The sequence below is a fragment of the Periophthalmus magnuspinnatus genome, chromosome 19 (assembly GCF_009829125.3).
Source record: "Periophthalmus magnuspinnatus isolate fPerMag1 chromosome 19, fPerMag1.2.pri, whole genome shotgun sequence".
Lineage (NCBI taxonomy): Eukaryota > Metazoa > Chordata > Actinopteri > Gobiiformes > Gobiidae > Periophthalmus > Periophthalmus magnuspinnatus.
Genome location: NC_047144.1, coordinates 23848825 through 23866144, shown reverse-complemented (window position 1 = coordinate 23866144; position 17320 = coordinate 23848825). Strand labels below are relative to the sequence as shown.

Genomic DNA, 17320 nt, shown 5'->3' with positions numbered 1-17320 from the left:
GTGTTATATCTGTGTAATACCCTCAGTGTCCAGCAGGTCCATAGTGGTCCATGTGTGTCTTATACTAGTCTATGTGTCTTATACTAGTTCTGATCCAGCTCAAGATTATTCTAAAGTTTCAGGAAAGGTTCATTTCTGTCCTGTGAATGTGACCTTTTCAGTATCGATACCTGCAAAAAATGAGTAACTATCTTTGATACTAGTTTTGATATTGATTAACAACTTATTTTTGATTTGACTTTTTCACCATCGTAGCTCTGGACACAGTGGTTTTACCTGTAGGTTCTGTACTTAATATTACTGCAATACTGTAGGTGGAAATAGCAGTAGTAGTAGCAGTATTTAGTAGTAGTAGTAGTACCATATTTTTCTGCCATTGTTTTCATAGTTTGTTCGGGGATACGACTTATACTCAGATGCGACTTATATGTGAAATTATTAAAATATATAACTTCATTCATTCTTCTGTTATTATTGTATCTATTACTCTTGTACAATTCAAATGTTTAAATTTCAACATTATGGTAATTTAAAAAACATCTGAGAAAGACTGAACAAAAATACCCCCTAAAAGAAAATTGTATTCTGCTGAATCTGAGTCATACCGGGCTGGAGCAACTTATCCTCCAGAGCGACTTATAGATCGGAAAAATGTCCTGTGAATCGGACTTTTTTTAAATCGATACCTGCTCAAATGAGGATCTAGTTTCGATACTAGTTTTGGTATCAATTAGAAGTACCAAAGTGTAAACGTAAAGTACCAAAGTGTAAACGTAAAGTACCAAAGTGTAAACGTGACTTGAGACACTCACGTAGTCGAAGGGCTTGGTCCATGTTCTGATGCGTGTGGAGCCGTTGAGTCCTCGGAGCAGAGCGTTACTCAGGATGTTCACAGTCATGGGCAGAGAGTGAACCGTGGTGCTGTTAAATGCCAGAATGTACCGGAAACCCTACAGACAGTGAACGCACCATAATATAAACAAATGGGAATAATATGAAACCCTACAGACAGTGAAAGCATCGTAATATAAGCGCATAGGAACAAAATAAAAACCTAGGGCAGTGGACGCACTATAATATGGAAGCATCAAGCGTAACTGTGCTGCGTTCACTGTCCTCATTAGGCTCTGTATATTTGAGTTTGTAGCACGCAGTATGTTTGTAACCTTGTTGGAGCCGGTGACGTTGATGGCGGCGCTGTGAGGAGCTGCAGACATAAAGTCGTTTTGTCTCATCATTTCCACCTGAAGATCCTGAGACTCCAGGTTATGGATCAGCTCTGAGATATCCGAGTCTAAACGGGAAAAGAGAGATTTACAATATCTTAAACAAGATCAATACAGAGTCAATACATTCACACCTAATCCTTCATCTGATCTACACAATTCGCCGTACAACCTGAATGTACGATGACAAATAAAAAAACTTAACTCAATTTGACTTAACTGAACCTGAGTCCATTATCAGTAAAAAAAAAAACCCAAAAAACTAGACAAAGGAGCTCTCTATGATGTGACCTGGCTTTAGTATATTACAAATAGGTTGCGTTCACGTTACATCAGCACACTGTAGAATCCCTCTAGTTTAACCTGAGCTGAAGACAAACAGCAAATTCCACCAGAGAATTCTGACCTAACTGTCGGATTGCAGATTTGCTGACCTGATTTATGGTTAATATCTCGGTAAGTAATGGTTGTGTCCACATGAAACAAAAACTGACACAAAGTTCAACGTCTTCTCTGTCAGCAATCATTTTTTCACATTAGCTTCAGAAAGTGGTGCCATTATTCAACCCCAAACGTGACTGACACACAGAGAGAGTTCCATACCTGATGAGTTCTGTACCAGGAGGCTGGTGGCGTATCTGTGTGGGGCTTGGTTCCTCCTCAGCAGATACACGGGGAGGAACTCTCTGTCAGGGGAATGGATCTGAATGTTCCCAGTGGCCAAAGAGAGAACCAGGACGGCAGCTATGAAGACCAGGAACAAGGCAAAACTACAGAGACACAAAGAGGGATTCAGAAATATAATAATCACTACTGTAAAATATAAGAGCAAAACTAAATCGAGACACAGAAAGAGTCTCAGGCACGCCAAAAATTTCATCATGATTTGATTTCTGGAATAATCAGATTATTGAAATGTTTTGTCCAGAGATCAGACTCTACTGACCACCAGAGGGCGCTGCTTAAAGCTCTGAATGTCTCCTCTGTTTACGGAGCACACACTCACGTGTACACAAAGGCCTTCCTCTCCCGCCTCATGTTGAGCATGTGTAGCCAGGCCACAGCGCTGAACTGCTGCCTCCACAGGGTGTGACCTTTGACCCCGTCAGACTCAGAGAAGGTTAGGAGTCTTTGATCGAGGTCATCCACAGAGGTAGTGTCGCCCTCCTCCTCTGGCTGCTCTCGGTTAAACACACTGTAGTCTGAGAGAGAGAGAGAGAGAGAGAGAGAGAGAGGTTAAACACACTGTAGTCTGTGAGAGAGAGAGAAAGAGACAGAGAGGTTAAACACACTGTAGTCTGAGAGAGAGAGACAGAGGATAAACACACTATAGTCTGTGAGAGAGAGAGAGAAAGAGACAGAGAGGTTAAACACACTGTAGTCTGAGAGAGAGAGAGGATAAACACATTGTAGTCTGTGAGAGAGAGAGAAAGAGAGAGGTTAAACACACTGTAGTCTGTGAGAGAGAGAGGATAAACACATTGTAGTCTGTGAGAGAGAGAGAAAGAGAGAGGTTAAACACACTGTAGTCTGTGAGAGAGAGAGAAAGAGAGAGGTTAAACACACTGTAGTCTGTGAGAGAGAGAGAAAGAGAGAGGTTAAACACACTGTAGTCTGTGAGAGAGAGAGAGAAAGAGAGGTTAAACACACTGTAGTCTGAGAGAGAGAGAGAAAGCGAGAGAGGTTAAACACACTGTAGTCTGAGAGAGAGAGAGAGAGAGAAAGAGAGAGGTTAAACACACTGTAGTCTGAGAGAGAGAGAGAAAGAGAGAGGTTAAACACACTGTAGTCTGAGAGACAGAGAGAAAGAGAGAGGTTAAACACACTGTAGTCTGAGAAAGAGAGAGATAGAGAGAGAGGTTAAACACAATATAGTCTGAGAGAGAGAGAGGTTAAACACACTGTAGTCAGAGAGAGAGAGAGAGAGAGGGAGAGAGAGAGGTTAAACACACTGTAGTCTGAGAGAGAGAGAGAGACAGAGAGAGAGAGGGGGGGTTAAACACACTGTAGTCTGTGAGAGAGTTTAAACACACTGTAGTCTGAGAAAGAGAGAGAAAGAGAGAGAGAGGTTAAACACAATATAGTCTGAGAGAGAGAGAGAGAGGTTAAACACACTGTAGTCTGAGAGAGAGAGAGAGAGAGAGATAGAGAGGTTAAACACACTGTAGTCTGTGAGAGAGAAAGTTTAAACACACTGTAGTCTGAGAAAGAGAGAGAAAGAGAGAGAGGTTAAACACAATATAGTCAGAGAGAGAGAGAGAGCGAGAGAGAAAGAGAGAGAGGTTAAACACACTGTAGTCTGAGAAAGAGACAGAAAGAGAGAGAGAGGTTAAACACAATATAGTCAGAGAGAGAGAAAGAGAGAGAGTAAACACTGTAGTCAGAGAGAGAGAGAGAGAGAGAAAGAGAGAGGTTAAACACACTGTAGTCTGAGAGAGAGAGAGAGAGGTTAAACACACTGTAGTCTGAGAAAGAGACAGGAAGAGAGAGAGAGGTTAAACACAATATAGTCAGAGAGAGAGAGAAAGACAGAGAGTAAACACTGTAGTCAGAGAGAGAGAGAGAGAGAGAGAGAGAGAGAGAGAGAGAGGTTAAACACACTGTAGTCAGAGAGAGAGAGGTTAAAAACACTGTAGTCTGTGAGAGAGAAAGAGTGAGAGAGAGGTTAAACACACTGTAGTCTGAGAAAGAGAAAGAGAGAGAGGTTAAACACAATATAGTCTGAGAGAGAGAGGTTAAACACAATATAGTATGAGAGAGAGAGAGAGGTTAAACACACTGTAATCTGAGAGAGAGAGAGAGAGAGAGAGAGAGAGAGAGAGAGAGAGAGAGAGAGAGAGAGAGAGAGAGAGGTTAAACACACTGTAGTCTGTGAGAGAGAGAGCGAGAGAGAGGTTAAACACAATATAGTCTGAGAGGGAGAGAGAAAGGGAGAGAGAGAGAGTAAACACTGTAGTCTGCGAGAGAGAGAGAGAGAGAGAGGCTAAACACACTGCAGTCTGACAGAAAGATAGTTTAAATACACTGTAGTCTTAAAGAGACAGAAAAAGAGAGAGAGAGAAAAAAAGAGAGAGAAAGGTTAAACACACTGTACTCAGACACAGAGTGATAGGTTAAACACATTGTAGTCTGACAGGGAGAGAGATTAAACACATTGTACTCAAAGAGAGTAAGAGAGAGAGAGGTTAAACACACTGTAGTCTGAGAGACAGAGAGAAAGAGAAAGAGACACTGACCGGCCTGGTCGACCTCAGCCTCCGCCTCCAACCTCAGGAACACGTCCTCCAGCGTTGTCATGGAAACGCCGTAGTGAGTGATGCCCAGAGACGGAGCAGAGTCCAGCTCCGAGAACAGGCCTGAGGAAGGACCAATGAGAGAAAGGTTTATAAACACAACCAGAATCAGGACCAATGAGAGACAAGAGAATAAACAGGCCTCAACCAGGACCAATCACAGTTATAAAATAATCCAGAGTGAGACAGATTAGATCCACACATCCAGAGTGAGACAGATTAGATCCACACATCCAGAGTGAGACAGATCAGATCCACACATCCAGAGTGAGACAGATCAGATCCACACATCCAGAGTGAGACAGATCAGATCCACACATCCAGAGTGAGACAGATCAGATCCACACATCCAGAGTGAGACTGATCAAATACACACATCCAGAGTGAGACAGGTTAGATACACACATCCAGAGTGAGACAGGTTAGATACACACATCCAGAGTGAGACTGATCAGATCCACACATCCAGAGTGAGACTGATCAGATACACACATCCAGAGTGAGACTGATCAGATACACACATCCAGAGTGAGACAGATTAGATACACACATCCAGAGTGAGACTGATCAGATACACACATCCAGAGTGAGACAGATTAGATACACACATCCAGAGTGAGACAGATTAGATACACACTTCCTACTAAATCCTAACTCTAATAATAATAATAATAATAAAGTGGAGTTTGTACCTGGGAAAGTGTCAACATTCTCTAAGGGTAGAGTGAAGGTGAGCTCGCTCTCATGGCGTCGGGACAGTTGGGCTTTGGGGACATGGTTCTGGACCAGAGACGAGACTTTGTCTGGGTCACATGACTCTGTGATTGACATCCTGAACAAAAACATGAAACTCTTAAACTAAAAGTAACAGAGAAGAGGAGAAAGGAGGAGAGCAGAAAAGAAGGAAGGAGAAGAGAGAGCAATAGAGACGGAGAGAAAATAGCAGACCTGAGGTGGTAGCCGACCCCACACTTGGTCTTCAGATACAGAGAGGAGCCCACACACTTGAGCTGTCCGTGAGAGATCACTGCTTTTCGATCTGTAACACACAAACGGAGACATCAACATGGAGAAGCATTCTTATGATTTAAAACACAAACTAAAATCTACATTTTTGAAGTCAGCTGTGACCAGTGAGGTCAACAGAGGGCGGCTGTAAAGGAGGCAGAGGAAACATCGGCTCCTCTCCTGGTTCTTTCAGTGCAGAGGAAAATCACGCCTTTGTTAAACTAACCAATAAATGCCCAAAATACCACTTTTACTCTCCTCACACAGAGATGAGGAGACAAAGCAGAACACTCAGCTTGTGTGAAAGGATTTTAAAGAGCAATAACGTGCGTGTTTATGTTTGCCCCTTGACCCTCGGGTGTGGGTTGGTATTAACAGTTACCTGTGAGTATATCAGCCTCGTCTATGTAGTGTGTGAGTGGTTAGAGAACGTGGGTGTGTGGCAGAGTGGTGAGCCTCATATATGTGTATATTAAACACTAACCTGCCAGTATATCAGCCTCGTCCATGTAGTGTGTGCTGAGGACAGTGACCCTCTCTGACCTGCGGCTCTTTAACAGAGTCCAGACCTGGTGTCGGGAGCAGGGGTCCATCCCGGCGGTTGGTTCGTCCAGTAGCAGGATCTGAGGGAGAGAAATCTACTGAGGATCATCTGGACATCAGCCTTAATTCTGTCATAAGGGCTCAAAGTTAGGCCTTGAATAACCATAACCTGTGGTTTTCAGATTATAGAATGTGATGATGTCCCAGATGGGGGCAAGAGACTATTATTACATTGTACTTTGCCATGAAATATCCCACAAATGTTGAACCTGATCATTTGTATTAGTAAATAGACCCAATAACTCACTGCATTAAAACAAAAATCTGCATCTGCATGTTCATTTTAGCTGTCCCCGTCTGGATTAAATAATATTGGCCTATAAAATGTTGAGATGTCATTTGAAACCCAGCAATAAACCGATCCCTGGAGGTACCTTGGGGTCTCCCAGGATGGCAATGCCCACAGAAAGCTTCCTCTTCTGGCCTCCACTCAGGTTTTTGGCCTGAGCCGTCTGGATCTTCTCCAGGTCCAGGTCCTTCAGAACTTTAGACACCTGAAGCATAACAGAAGAGAATGTCCTGGTTCAGCCATGGTTCAGCCCTGGTTCAGCCCTGGTTCAGTCCTGGGTCAGCTCTGGTTCAGCTCTGGTTCAGCCAATGGTCTATATCTGGTTCAGTTCTGGTTTAGTCCTGGTTTATCTCTGGTTCAGCCCTGGTCTATATCTGGTCTATATCTGGTTTAGTCCTGGTTAAGTCCTGGTTTCACCTCACCTCATCATCAATCTGGTTCCTGGGGATGCCTTTGATTGCGGCGAATGTTCTGAGATGTTCTTCGACAGTGAGGACGTCAAAAATGATGTTGAACTGAGGACAGATGCCCACGAGCTGCTTCATCTCCTGCCTCTCTGCCACCTCACACACAGGCGAGCCGTAGATGAACGCGGAGCCCGAGGTTGGGGGACAGATTCCACACAGGATGTTCATCAGAGTGGACTTCCCGGCTCCACTGTGGCCCAGAAGAGCAGTGATCTGACCCTCATAGATGTCAAAGGTCAGGCCTGCAGAGTAGGATTGGGATTCTTGTATTAGTTTCATCTTCTCTCAAATGCTACTGCTCCTTGAGTTGTTTATAATGTGCACTATGGACCGAATCCTACTTTTTAGACATATAATGTAAAACTAATTGAAATCAAATGTTTTTTCTCAAAATGCAGCCCAAACACATGGTATTATGTTCTCAAGAAAATGTATATTCCAACAACAATCCATGAATATTACTGACCCCTTAGAGCCTCCACTGTGCTGTCCTTCTCTTTATAAACTTTATGAATGTCCTTGATCCTAAAACAAAAGACAAACAAGTCAGATAGAAGGTTTTTAATACTCCCGCTGTAGTCCCGCCTCAGTCCCGCCTCAGTCCCGCCTCAGTCCCGCCTCAGTCCCGCCTCAGTCCCGCCTCAGTCCCGACCTTATAGCCTCAGTCCCCACCTTATAGCCTCTTTGCCTCTGAACTCTGGGGAGATGGGCTCGATGGATACAGCGCCCTCTGTTGTTCCGTTGGCCTCTGTGTCGCAGCCTGAGCTCACTTCTACGTAACGTTTACTGCGTTTGGACCAATAGGACGGCTTCAGGAAGTACAGCGGAGAGCGTCGCATCCCAAACTCTCCTGGGGAAAAGCCAAGGAAGTGGAACAAATTAAACGTATATATTATAGTTTTCAAAAATGTATAATTTACAACATTCAGACATATTGAAACATTGCAGTGACATCCCGCTGAGAGTGTTCAACATGTATGTCTATGCTAATGTGTGCTTTGTACCACTATGACAGCTGCTGAACATTCTGCCAAATATTGACAAAAACGTTTAAAGTAGGAAAACTCAAGAAAAAAAAACTGTGGATTTAAACACATTTTCGTGAGCCTGTGATAAATACAACTGAGTTTAGGTGTTTGATTTTCAAGTTAGAATCACACTCCCAGGGAATAGAGATGAAATCTGCTGCAAAGAGTCAATAGAAAAACAGGCTACCATAAGTAATACAGTCATACAGGAAAAGACTAAACCAACTAATCTAAGGCTAAACCAGGAAGCAAACCAGCACTAAATTAGGCACTAACCAGGTCTAAACCAGGCCTAAACTGTGACTAAACCCAGTTTAAACCTGGTGTAACCCTGATCTAACCGTGCTCTAATCCTGCTCTATACCTGAAATAAACCCGGGACTCACCTGGCAGTACTTGGTCCAGGTAAATAGCCAGCAGCAGATAGAGCCCACAGTCTAACACAAGCATGAGCAGAGGGACGTAGAGAGGATGAGGTCCATTTAACAGAGAAGAGAAGACAGCGCCATCACCCTGTGCCTCCAGGTACACCACCTGCAACAAGACAAGAGGGTTACTCAATTAAAAGGTATCAAAAAAATCAGTTTGAACAGTTTTTGGAGCAATAGAATGTCAACAAAATATCATGTCTATTATGGTGGATATGTTAAAAATGTGCACTGCAACTGACTCCTGATTTGAAAACAAAATGCTTACATAAGTATCTAGTTTCAATACTAGTTTTAATCTTGATTAGCGTCAGATTTTTGTTACTTCTGACAACTCTAGTCAGTGCAGGAGAAAAGCACCATTCACTTGAAGATGCACTGCAGGAGTGACACATACTGGCACATATGTCAAAATGGCGTCCGATTTGTACCTGAGCGATGGCGATGGAGAAGGCGCTCGGTGATAACAGACACAGGAGCCACACCAGAGGTTGAGGGAAGTCTCTCATTAAAACAGTGAAGAGTGAGAGACATCCAAACACCACAGTGAGCATAGAGCCCACTGTACTGGCAAACTTAGGCTTCTTAAACAGAGGAGTCAGCATGAACGAGAAGAAGATCTGTGAAGAGGAGACAGATGTTAAATAATTTATTATTATTATTACTATTATTTTTAATATATTATTATTATCATCAGTATTATTTTCCCCCTTTCTTTGACTTATTTTATCTATTTATTTATTTATTTTCCCACATTTACATTCTCTACATCTTCTTTTCTCACTTACAAATTACTAGTACTAACATTCTCCTCTGCTGTCCCCACAATAAACCTTCCAAAATCACAGAATAATCACACACACGTCTCACACATTCACATCCACACGTCTCACACAAGTCTCTCACACACAGCACAATCTTGTCATATGAAATTGTAAATAGCTGTTACGTCTACAGCCCATGTTATGTCTAGTTTTGTCTTGTCTCGTTTTGTCTTGTTTAATCTGGTTTTAGTCACCACTATATATGACTGGTCACTATCTTTGTCTGTCTCGCATAAAAAAAATTCAAAATTCAAATATGAAAATCAGTCGACTAATCTACAGCAGCCACAGAGATCACCTGACTCCACATAAGTCAGTTCACTTTAGTATTACTTGTTTGGATGAAAAATAGCCAATGGGTTAATTCTGCCTCGCAAAAGTCCTAAAAATGTACATCTGAATGGAGATCACAAAATGATTCAACTTTAAACAAAAATAAAGAGGGTAGTCCTGTAGGGCAAGCTCAGTTCTTGTTGTCCTGACCTATGTGATCAGAGCTATAATACTCCCTACAACAGAAGCATAACTAGATATAAGTGGACAATGGTCTTACAACTCTCGGTCAACTTCTATTTATTCCAAAACAGTCCACTATAGACAGTACAGTTCAAATCACAGGGGGAACTTTCAAACTTTACCCAGACAGACCCCACACCACCTAAGTAAGTTTGTTATTACTCACAGAGGAGATGCCGTAGAGGAAAATAAGGAGGAAAATGACCAGGAAGTGGCTGTTTGGGAAGAGGGCCGTGTACGTGGCGATGATCGACATGAGCACGGACATGGAGGTGACCAGAGCAGCGTAGAGGAGCCCCCAAGACAACCTGAGGAAAGAGAAATACAGGGAAATACACGACTAAAATAAGGCATCTGCAGAAAGAACTGGGTAGAAATAAGTTACATTTACTCACTGAGAATACATTTTAGTAGTTTTATCAAAAGCTTTAAGGGCATCTGACACATTTGCTCACCAGAACGCAGTGTCGTAGAGCCCCATCATGGTCATCGTGTCTTTGAGCCGATGTTCTTTCTCCGCGGCCACGTTGACGATGAGGAAGGTGACGAACGGCGTGAAGGCCAGGACCAGGTAAATGGAGATGAGAGCGTGAGGGAACTTCTGCACCTCCACCGAGCCGGGCTGCCCCATCATCACCACACGGAAGTCCAGCTCGCTCCACACGGAACGCTTCGTCTGCATCTGAGGGGGGCAGGACACAACACGAAGTAAGTTAATGACGAGGTAATGTCTGATCTAAAACGACAGTGTCAATGCGTGTCCTTAAAACTGACGGACATAAAACAGTAAGCACATCCACATTTTTATCCGCAGAAAGCAGAATGATGAAAAATGGGGACCGTGGCGATAGCAATTAACAATTTCTAACCAAATATAATGAAAAACAGTGTTGTGTTTTTGTGTGCGGTGAGTTCAGACCTGGATGATGGCGGCATCGATCAGAGACTGGAGCCTGGTGAAGCCCGAGTACCAGTAGTTTGCAGCTCTGCAGTTTGTGGAGCTGGAGAGACAGTTTGCTGCAGGAGAAGAATCAAAAAAGGATTTATATTTACAATTACAGGAATGAAATGACAGATCACTGCTATTACACGATTAGAAGATGAAAACTGTAAACGAAAGGCTAAAAGAACTAGTTCATTTTCAACAGTTTGCATTGGTCCAAAGTTATTCCTCACTTATCTTGCATGCTAGTCTTACTTCCTGCTTCATAAATAGTTTAAGACAGTACACAGCAGTCTCATTTGACCCTAAGAGCTGCTTTTACAATATATGTGTACTGGGGAAGACAAATTATAGTTTATTACATGAAAAACACATGTACAGTCAGTCAATTTAATCAAATCCAGTGTAATGTTTGAATGATGAGTTCAGTACCGAAAGTCTCGGTGTAGTCGCTGGGCAGGGGCAGCTGGTTGTAGGGAAATCTGAGTCTGTACGAAGTGGCAGCTTTGTCCAAAAACACGACCCCTACGAAACTGGAGGGTTCATACAGAGACGCGTTCTCCAGGTCCTCCTCTGTGGCAAACACCTCCAAGTGCTCCTCAATGTCTGAGAGAGCGACAGAAATAGATAAAGTAAACATCAAATCAACCTGCTCAAATAACACTAAACATGCACTCAAAATCACTAGGTTAAACTTTATATTAAGGCTAGAAAAATATGAAATGCTGAAATCACATGCAAATCACATGATCGTACTTTTATGTAGCGCTTTTCCACCTTCGAGGCATTGCCGCGCTTTACAATTAGCAATTCATGTTTCAAAATCTAGCTTTGGTTCAAAGTTCACATTTTAAACCCATCCAGGAGCATTAATATTTGAGAAAAGACCGAAATTTGAAGTGATAAACTAATAAACGAACCCCGTGCATTAAACTAACGCAATCAAAGAAATTAAACACATCAAGATCCAAAAATAAAATAAATGTTAAAAGATACACTTTTCCTGACTTTATGCCCGTTGTATTACGCAAAATGTACTTTTTGAAGCTTTCTACCATGTTCCCTCATCGAAAACAAGCCCTATTTGAACCCTCCTTACAGTTTGCTCTACCAAAAAGGCTACGCCACGCATTCTCCCACAAAACCATGATTCAAAACAATACACTATGATTTCACAAACCTGATGCGATGTACAGTGGTTTCATTAGCAGGATGTTGTCTGAAGGGGGAGTGACTTAGCAAAAAGCTGAATATAGCATTTTCAAAACAATAAAAGGTAACATGGAGTAAAATGCCCCCTCTTTAATGTCATAATTGGGCATTTTGGAAAGTCCTGAGAAAACTTTGCCAAAGCATCTTTCATAACAGCAAAAGTGCGCCGCGACTCAAAGCGAAGTTGAAAAACACAGGACAAATAACACAATGGCAGCGCTAACGATTCTGCAGATACATACGTAGCTCCTGAGCAACCTCCTCCATGATGCTGGAAGTGATGTTGTTGATGGGAGTGTAGCCCAGAGCTTTGAGGAACGGAGTGTCCTGCTCCAGCTCCATCGTGCTGACGCTTCCATAGTAAACGTGAGGGTTCAATGTGCTGATGAGAATAAGCAGCGCGAGCAGCAAGAGAGGCAAAATCAGCTCCTAAAAACAAACGAGAATAGAGCCAGAGGAGCAGAGCCAGAGGAGGAGAGCCAGAGAAGGAGAGCCAGAGGAGCAGAGGAGCAGAGCCAGAGGAGCAGAGCCAGAGGAGGAGAGCCAGAGAAGGAGAGCCAGAGGAGCAGAGGAGCAGAGCCAGAGGAGCAGAGCCAGAGGAGCAGAGCCAGAGGAGCAGAGCCAGAGGAGCAGAGCCAGAGGAGAGCCACAGGATTAGAGCCAGAAGAGCAGAGCCAGAGGAGCAGAGCCAGAGCCAGAGGAGCAGAAGAGCAGGGAAAGAGAGCAGAGGAGCAGAGAAGCAGAGGAAGAGAGCCAGAGTAGCAGAGCCAGAGAAGCAGAGGAGCAGAGAAGCAGAGAAAGAGAGCCAGAGGAGCAGAGGATCAGAGCCAGAGGAGCAGAAGAGCAGGGAAAGAGAGCCAGAGGAGCAGAGCCAGCGGAGCAGAGCCAGCGGAGCAGAGCCAGCGGAGCAGAGCCAGAGGAGCAGAGCCAGAGGAGCAGAGCCAGAGGAGCAGAGCCAGAGGAGCAGAGCCAGAGGAGAGGAGGAGAGCCAGAGGAGCAAGGCCAGAGGAGAGGAGCAGAGCCAGAGGAGCAGAGCCAGAGGAGCAGAGCCAGAGGAGCAGAGCCAGAGGAGCAGAGCCAGAGGAGCAGAGCCAGAGGAGCAGAGCCAGAGGAGCAGTACAAAAGTATAAAAGCAAGTGACACAACAGGAATCTACTGAACATTTAAACTCTAACTAAAGAGATTTTTGCTTTAAGTATGATACCACTTTCTATGGATTGGCAATAAATTGTCTCCAGTATCAGTATCGGTCAACAATGATACTCGATACCAAGCTTTTTCCCCATTCTCAGTCTGCCCTTTAACAGACTAATGAGTCAAATTTGAAATAGAAGAGTGTTATATGGCTGTAGGTTTCACAAACATGTAACAAAGTATTTTGTATCCCAGATAAACACCTTTTGTTATTATTTTTACATAAGTGAACAGTTAATTTTGATCTTTACTTCAACTTAACATACATTTGTGGGCCTCGTTATGGATTTTGAAGACTAAATATCGTATCAGCAAATAATGGTTATCAGCTACAGCAGCAGGCCAAATATCAGATATCGGTATCGACTAAAAAAAACAAAAAAAACCTCCATACGGGCCCATCCGTCTCATTTTCAAAGTTAAATCGTCTTCATTAACCACAGGCATGTTTCATAGACCGACATGACTCACGTGGAGAGACTGCTGCTTGGTCCTCCACTTGATGAGCAGGTTCTTGTAGAGTAAGCTGCGAGTTTGGTGCCACACTCCAGAATCTCTACGGCGGGCGGGATTCATGTCTCCACCCGGCCGAACGGGGATGATGTAAGGACGGGAACGCACCTCCTCCATCCGCGCCTCAGCTGCACGGAAAACACAGACTAGCATTTTAGCTCACACGTGGTATTTATTAGAGCTGAATGATTTAGGAAGAATATCTGATAGTGATTTATCTGGCATTGAGATTCTGCTCAAAGTTCACATTTTAAACACACAATTTTATCCATTAAAACATTCTATATCCCTGTGTGTCAGATGCCCTCCCATCCTCCTTTATCCCTGTAGTGTGAGACTGAGGTGGGGGCAGGTCAAATGGCTCCAGTTCATCTGCAGGTGTTGTGTTGTTTCAGATGCCCTCCCAAATGTTGTGATGTGTAGTGTATGATTAGTAGTGTAGTGTAGTAGTGTATGATTAAACATTTGAAATAAATGTAAATGTGAAGGACAAAACATGAAATACTGCACAAAATCTGGTATTTTTAAACTGACACAAAAATTTGACTAAATCTAATCTGAAAGAGCGACGCAAGAAACACAAATATTCAAATCATTTCATATTGACGACATAAAACTCAAGTCACTTTAGACTGACTCACAGTGAGAAGAGTAATCACAACCTTTACTCAAGTAAGAGTACTGTTACACTGGACAATATATATTCAAGTAGGTGTAAAAGTATGCAGTTAGATAAGTATTCAGAGAGTATAGTAGTGTTTCTTTATTAATAAAACACATCCAACTCTTAATAACACTGAACTGGTTGCATTGTTGCATTTGTCATCATTCTCAGGTCCCTGTCTGTATGTCCCTGTTTTGTTTTCTGCACCTTACTTGACACCATCTGCTACAAGAACTGTCTCATGTTGTACTGAAGCCACACTGGGTCAATGTTTACACTTGGGTTTAAGGGGTATTTATTATTTATGGGGTTTCACTTTATGGGATGCTCCAAAAGCAATTTCGTTGTTCTTCTGTGACAATGAGTACAAATAAATAAACTGAATTGAATTGAATTAAATTGAAGTTACTCAAGTATATGTAACTGAATACTTTCCACCACCATTATTCAAACTCTCACTTATTTAAATCAAAGTCTGTCAATAAGGGCGAGACTAAACCTGGACTAACAGAGCTGAACCAGGATTAAACTAAGGCAGAACTGAAACAGGACGAATGAACAACTGGACCAGTCTAGACCCAGACTTGAAGGAAGTTGGGAAATACTGCAACAATTCAATTACTCACGCATGAAGCACACAATCTGGTATTTTCAAACTGACACAAAAAATTAGACAAACTAAATCACATCTGAAGGAGCAACACAAGAAACACAAATGTTCAAATCATTTCATATTGTTACATAAAGCTTTTGTCACTTTAGACTGACTCACTGTGAGAAGAGTAATCACAACTTTTACTCAAGTAAGAGTACTGTTACACTGGACAATATTTTACTCAAGTAAGAGTATTGTTACTCTACAATATATGACTCGAGTAAGAGTACTGTTATACTGTACAATACATTGCTTAAGTAAAAGTACTGTTACTTCAATTAAAAAAAATACTCAAGTAGGAGTAAACGTATGCAGCTAGAAAAGTACTTCTTTAAAAAGTTACTTGAATAAATGTACCTGAGTACTGTACTAGCCACCTGAGACAGCTGAGACTACATGTATTAAATTATTCATCCTCTTTCACTTATTTAAAATTAGGATCTGTCAACAAAAGTGGGACTAAACCAGGACTAACGGAGCTAAACCAGGATTAAACTAAGGCAGAACTGAACCAGGACTGATGAAGAACTGGACCAGGTCCAGACCCAGACTGGACCAGGATTTAACAAAGGAGGAGGACCAAACAGCGAGTAAACAAGAATAAAAATGAAGATTAAGCAAGACTTTAGCATGTTGCACTTCATGTCCAAATTACACAATAGCATGTTTGGAGCTGTGCAAACATCACGTGACCTTAATTAAAGGTTGATTAAAGGTTGATTAAAGGTTGATTAAAGGCTGATTAAACGTTTCTACGTGTGGATTTGAACGAGATTTGAACGAGATTCTCTTTGTCCTTTGCCCAGTTTTAGCTGTTAAAAACAATAACGTGAAATGTTACGATTTTAAGAAGCTCAAATAAAATAAACCAATATTAATCATCTATCACATCTTATTTACACTGCCACATAAAAGTGGTGAATTTGAATGGAGCAGAATTTATAAATGTAGAGATCTAAAGAATGAAATTAACCCTGAGTGCTGTTTGTGAGAGAAAGTGAGAGTGGACGTTAGCCACAGCTAGCTTCACGTTGATTCTAAAATGAAGCTAGCAGCTAGCAAAATAACGCTCCAAACATGGCTCAAAAACAGTAAATAAAAGCACGTTTGGTTACGTACGGATGTAATACATTAAGGCATATCCTGTCGATGGTCCCGCCGGGTCTCGGTTACATCTGGACGGATTTAAACGCAGAAAAATGTCGGGAAATGCTTGTTCTCTGGGCGCGATGCACCTGTCAAACTGAAGACCCGCCCCGCAGCGAGACAACACCCAATCAGTGACGGGGAAATTGTGATTGATAGCGCCAGAAACCATTCAGAGAGGAGGATTCTACAACATCAGGTTAAAACGAGTCATAACATAAACAACAGATGATTACTAATTAAAAATGTGGAGTAATGAAAATATTATGAAACCAACGTGTTAAATCAGAGTACAATGTAAAGCTGCCAGTCACATAATGCTGGAATTTTAGCGAAAAGTTTGAGTAACAGCGGAACTACACGATTTGAAACACATTTCCACAAGTTTTTTAAATTTTATTCATAAAAAAAAAAAAAAAAAGTACAGGACAAAACAAAACATATGAGCTAATGTTTTATTACTGAGCAGGTAAAATGAATGAATAGTTATGAAATTAAATCTAGTTTTGACATTCAGTTTCAGGGTTGAGTCTCTTCTTTTTTTCCTCTTTTCCCTTTTTCCACTTTCTTTTTTTCCCTCCTTCTTTCTTTTTTTTGTTTTTATTTCACATTTAAAAAAAAAAAAAAGTCTGAGCCAGGATCCTGGTCAGGAGTACCTAGCTGGAGGAGTATTTTTGCATGTTTTAGCTCAATCAATAGACTTTTACTGCTATAAAAGTCTCGCTGTATGAAATTCTGTTTATACCTCACTCTTTGGGGGACCAACACTCTAACCACTGAGCCACTGTTACCCCGAAAAAAAAATTAAAATAAATAAATAAATAAATAAAATTAAATTAAATATATATACCGGTATATATATATATATGTGTGTGTGTATATTTATAATTTAAAGGGCCCATATACACACACGCACGCGCGCACACCCCCACACACACGCACACCACACACACACACACACACACACACACACACACACACACACACACCTTGCATATTTAGGCTTTGAGAGTTCTTCTCTCAAACTGAAAACACACTACTCCACCTTGTGATGCAATGTGGTAATACAGGAAGTGCTCCACAAATCTTCACTAGAATCATTTGGATGATTTTAGCCCTGGAATTACCCATCTCTGCTGATTGGTCAACATGAAAACTACCACTTCATGACATCACAAGTTCAAACAGATCATTTTGAGGTTTGGAGATGATACTGACTAATAAAAAACATGTGTGAATGAAACAAATAATACTCAAGAAGATGAATTTCCTCTAATTTTCAGTTGAAAAGAGGAGTTATGAGGGAGAAAA

The 17320-nt window shown here is 41.9% G+C and overlaps 1 protein-coding gene across 1 annotated transcript in view; it reads right to left on the bottom strand.

The window, feature by feature from the left end:
• Positions 1 to 16120, bottom strand: part of abca5 (ATP-binding cassette, sub-family A (ABC1), member 5) — a 28381-nt gene extending 12261 nt beyond the window's left edge. Inside the window, exons 1-21 of the mRNA XM_033984577.2 lie at positions 15983 to 16120; positions 13503 to 13672; positions 12080 to 12266; positions 11058 to 11231; positions 10602 to 10699; positions 10138 to 10364; positions 9849 to 9990; positions 8774 to 8962; positions 8301 to 8448; positions 7559 to 7736; positions 7353 to 7411; positions 6842 to 7128; positions 6505 to 6624; positions 6012 to 6150; positions 5468 to 5558; positions 5212 to 5351; positions 4463 to 4582; positions 2233 to 2428; positions 1830 to 1996; positions 1167 to 1294; positions 813 to 950 (exon numbers count right to left, since the gene is read on the bottom strand). Of these exons, the coding sequence (XP_033840468.1) occupies positions 813 to 950; positions 1167 to 1294; positions 1830 to 1996; positions 2233 to 2428; positions 4463 to 4582; positions 5212 to 5351; positions 5468 to 5558; positions 6012 to 6150; positions 6505 to 6624; positions 6842 to 7128; positions 7353 to 7411; positions 7559 to 7736; positions 8301 to 8448; positions 8774 to 8962; positions 9849 to 9990; positions 10138 to 10364; positions 10602 to 10699; positions 11058 to 11231; positions 12080 to 12266; positions 13503 to 13672; positions 15983 to 15995 (3111 nt within the window). The 5' untranslated portion in view covers positions 15996 to 16120. The remainder of the gene's footprint in view (positions 1 to 812; positions 951 to 1166; positions 1295 to 1829; positions 1997 to 2232; positions 2429 to 4462; positions 4583 to 5211; positions 5352 to 5467; positions 5559 to 6011; positions 6151 to 6504; positions 6625 to 6841; positions 7129 to 7352; positions 7412 to 7558; positions 7737 to 8300; positions 8449 to 8773; positions 8963 to 9848; positions 9991 to 10137; positions 10365 to 10601; positions 10700 to 11057; positions 11232 to 12079; positions 12267 to 13502; positions 13673 to 15982) is intronic.
• Between the last annotated feature and the right edge of the window lie 1200 nt (positions 16121 to 17320).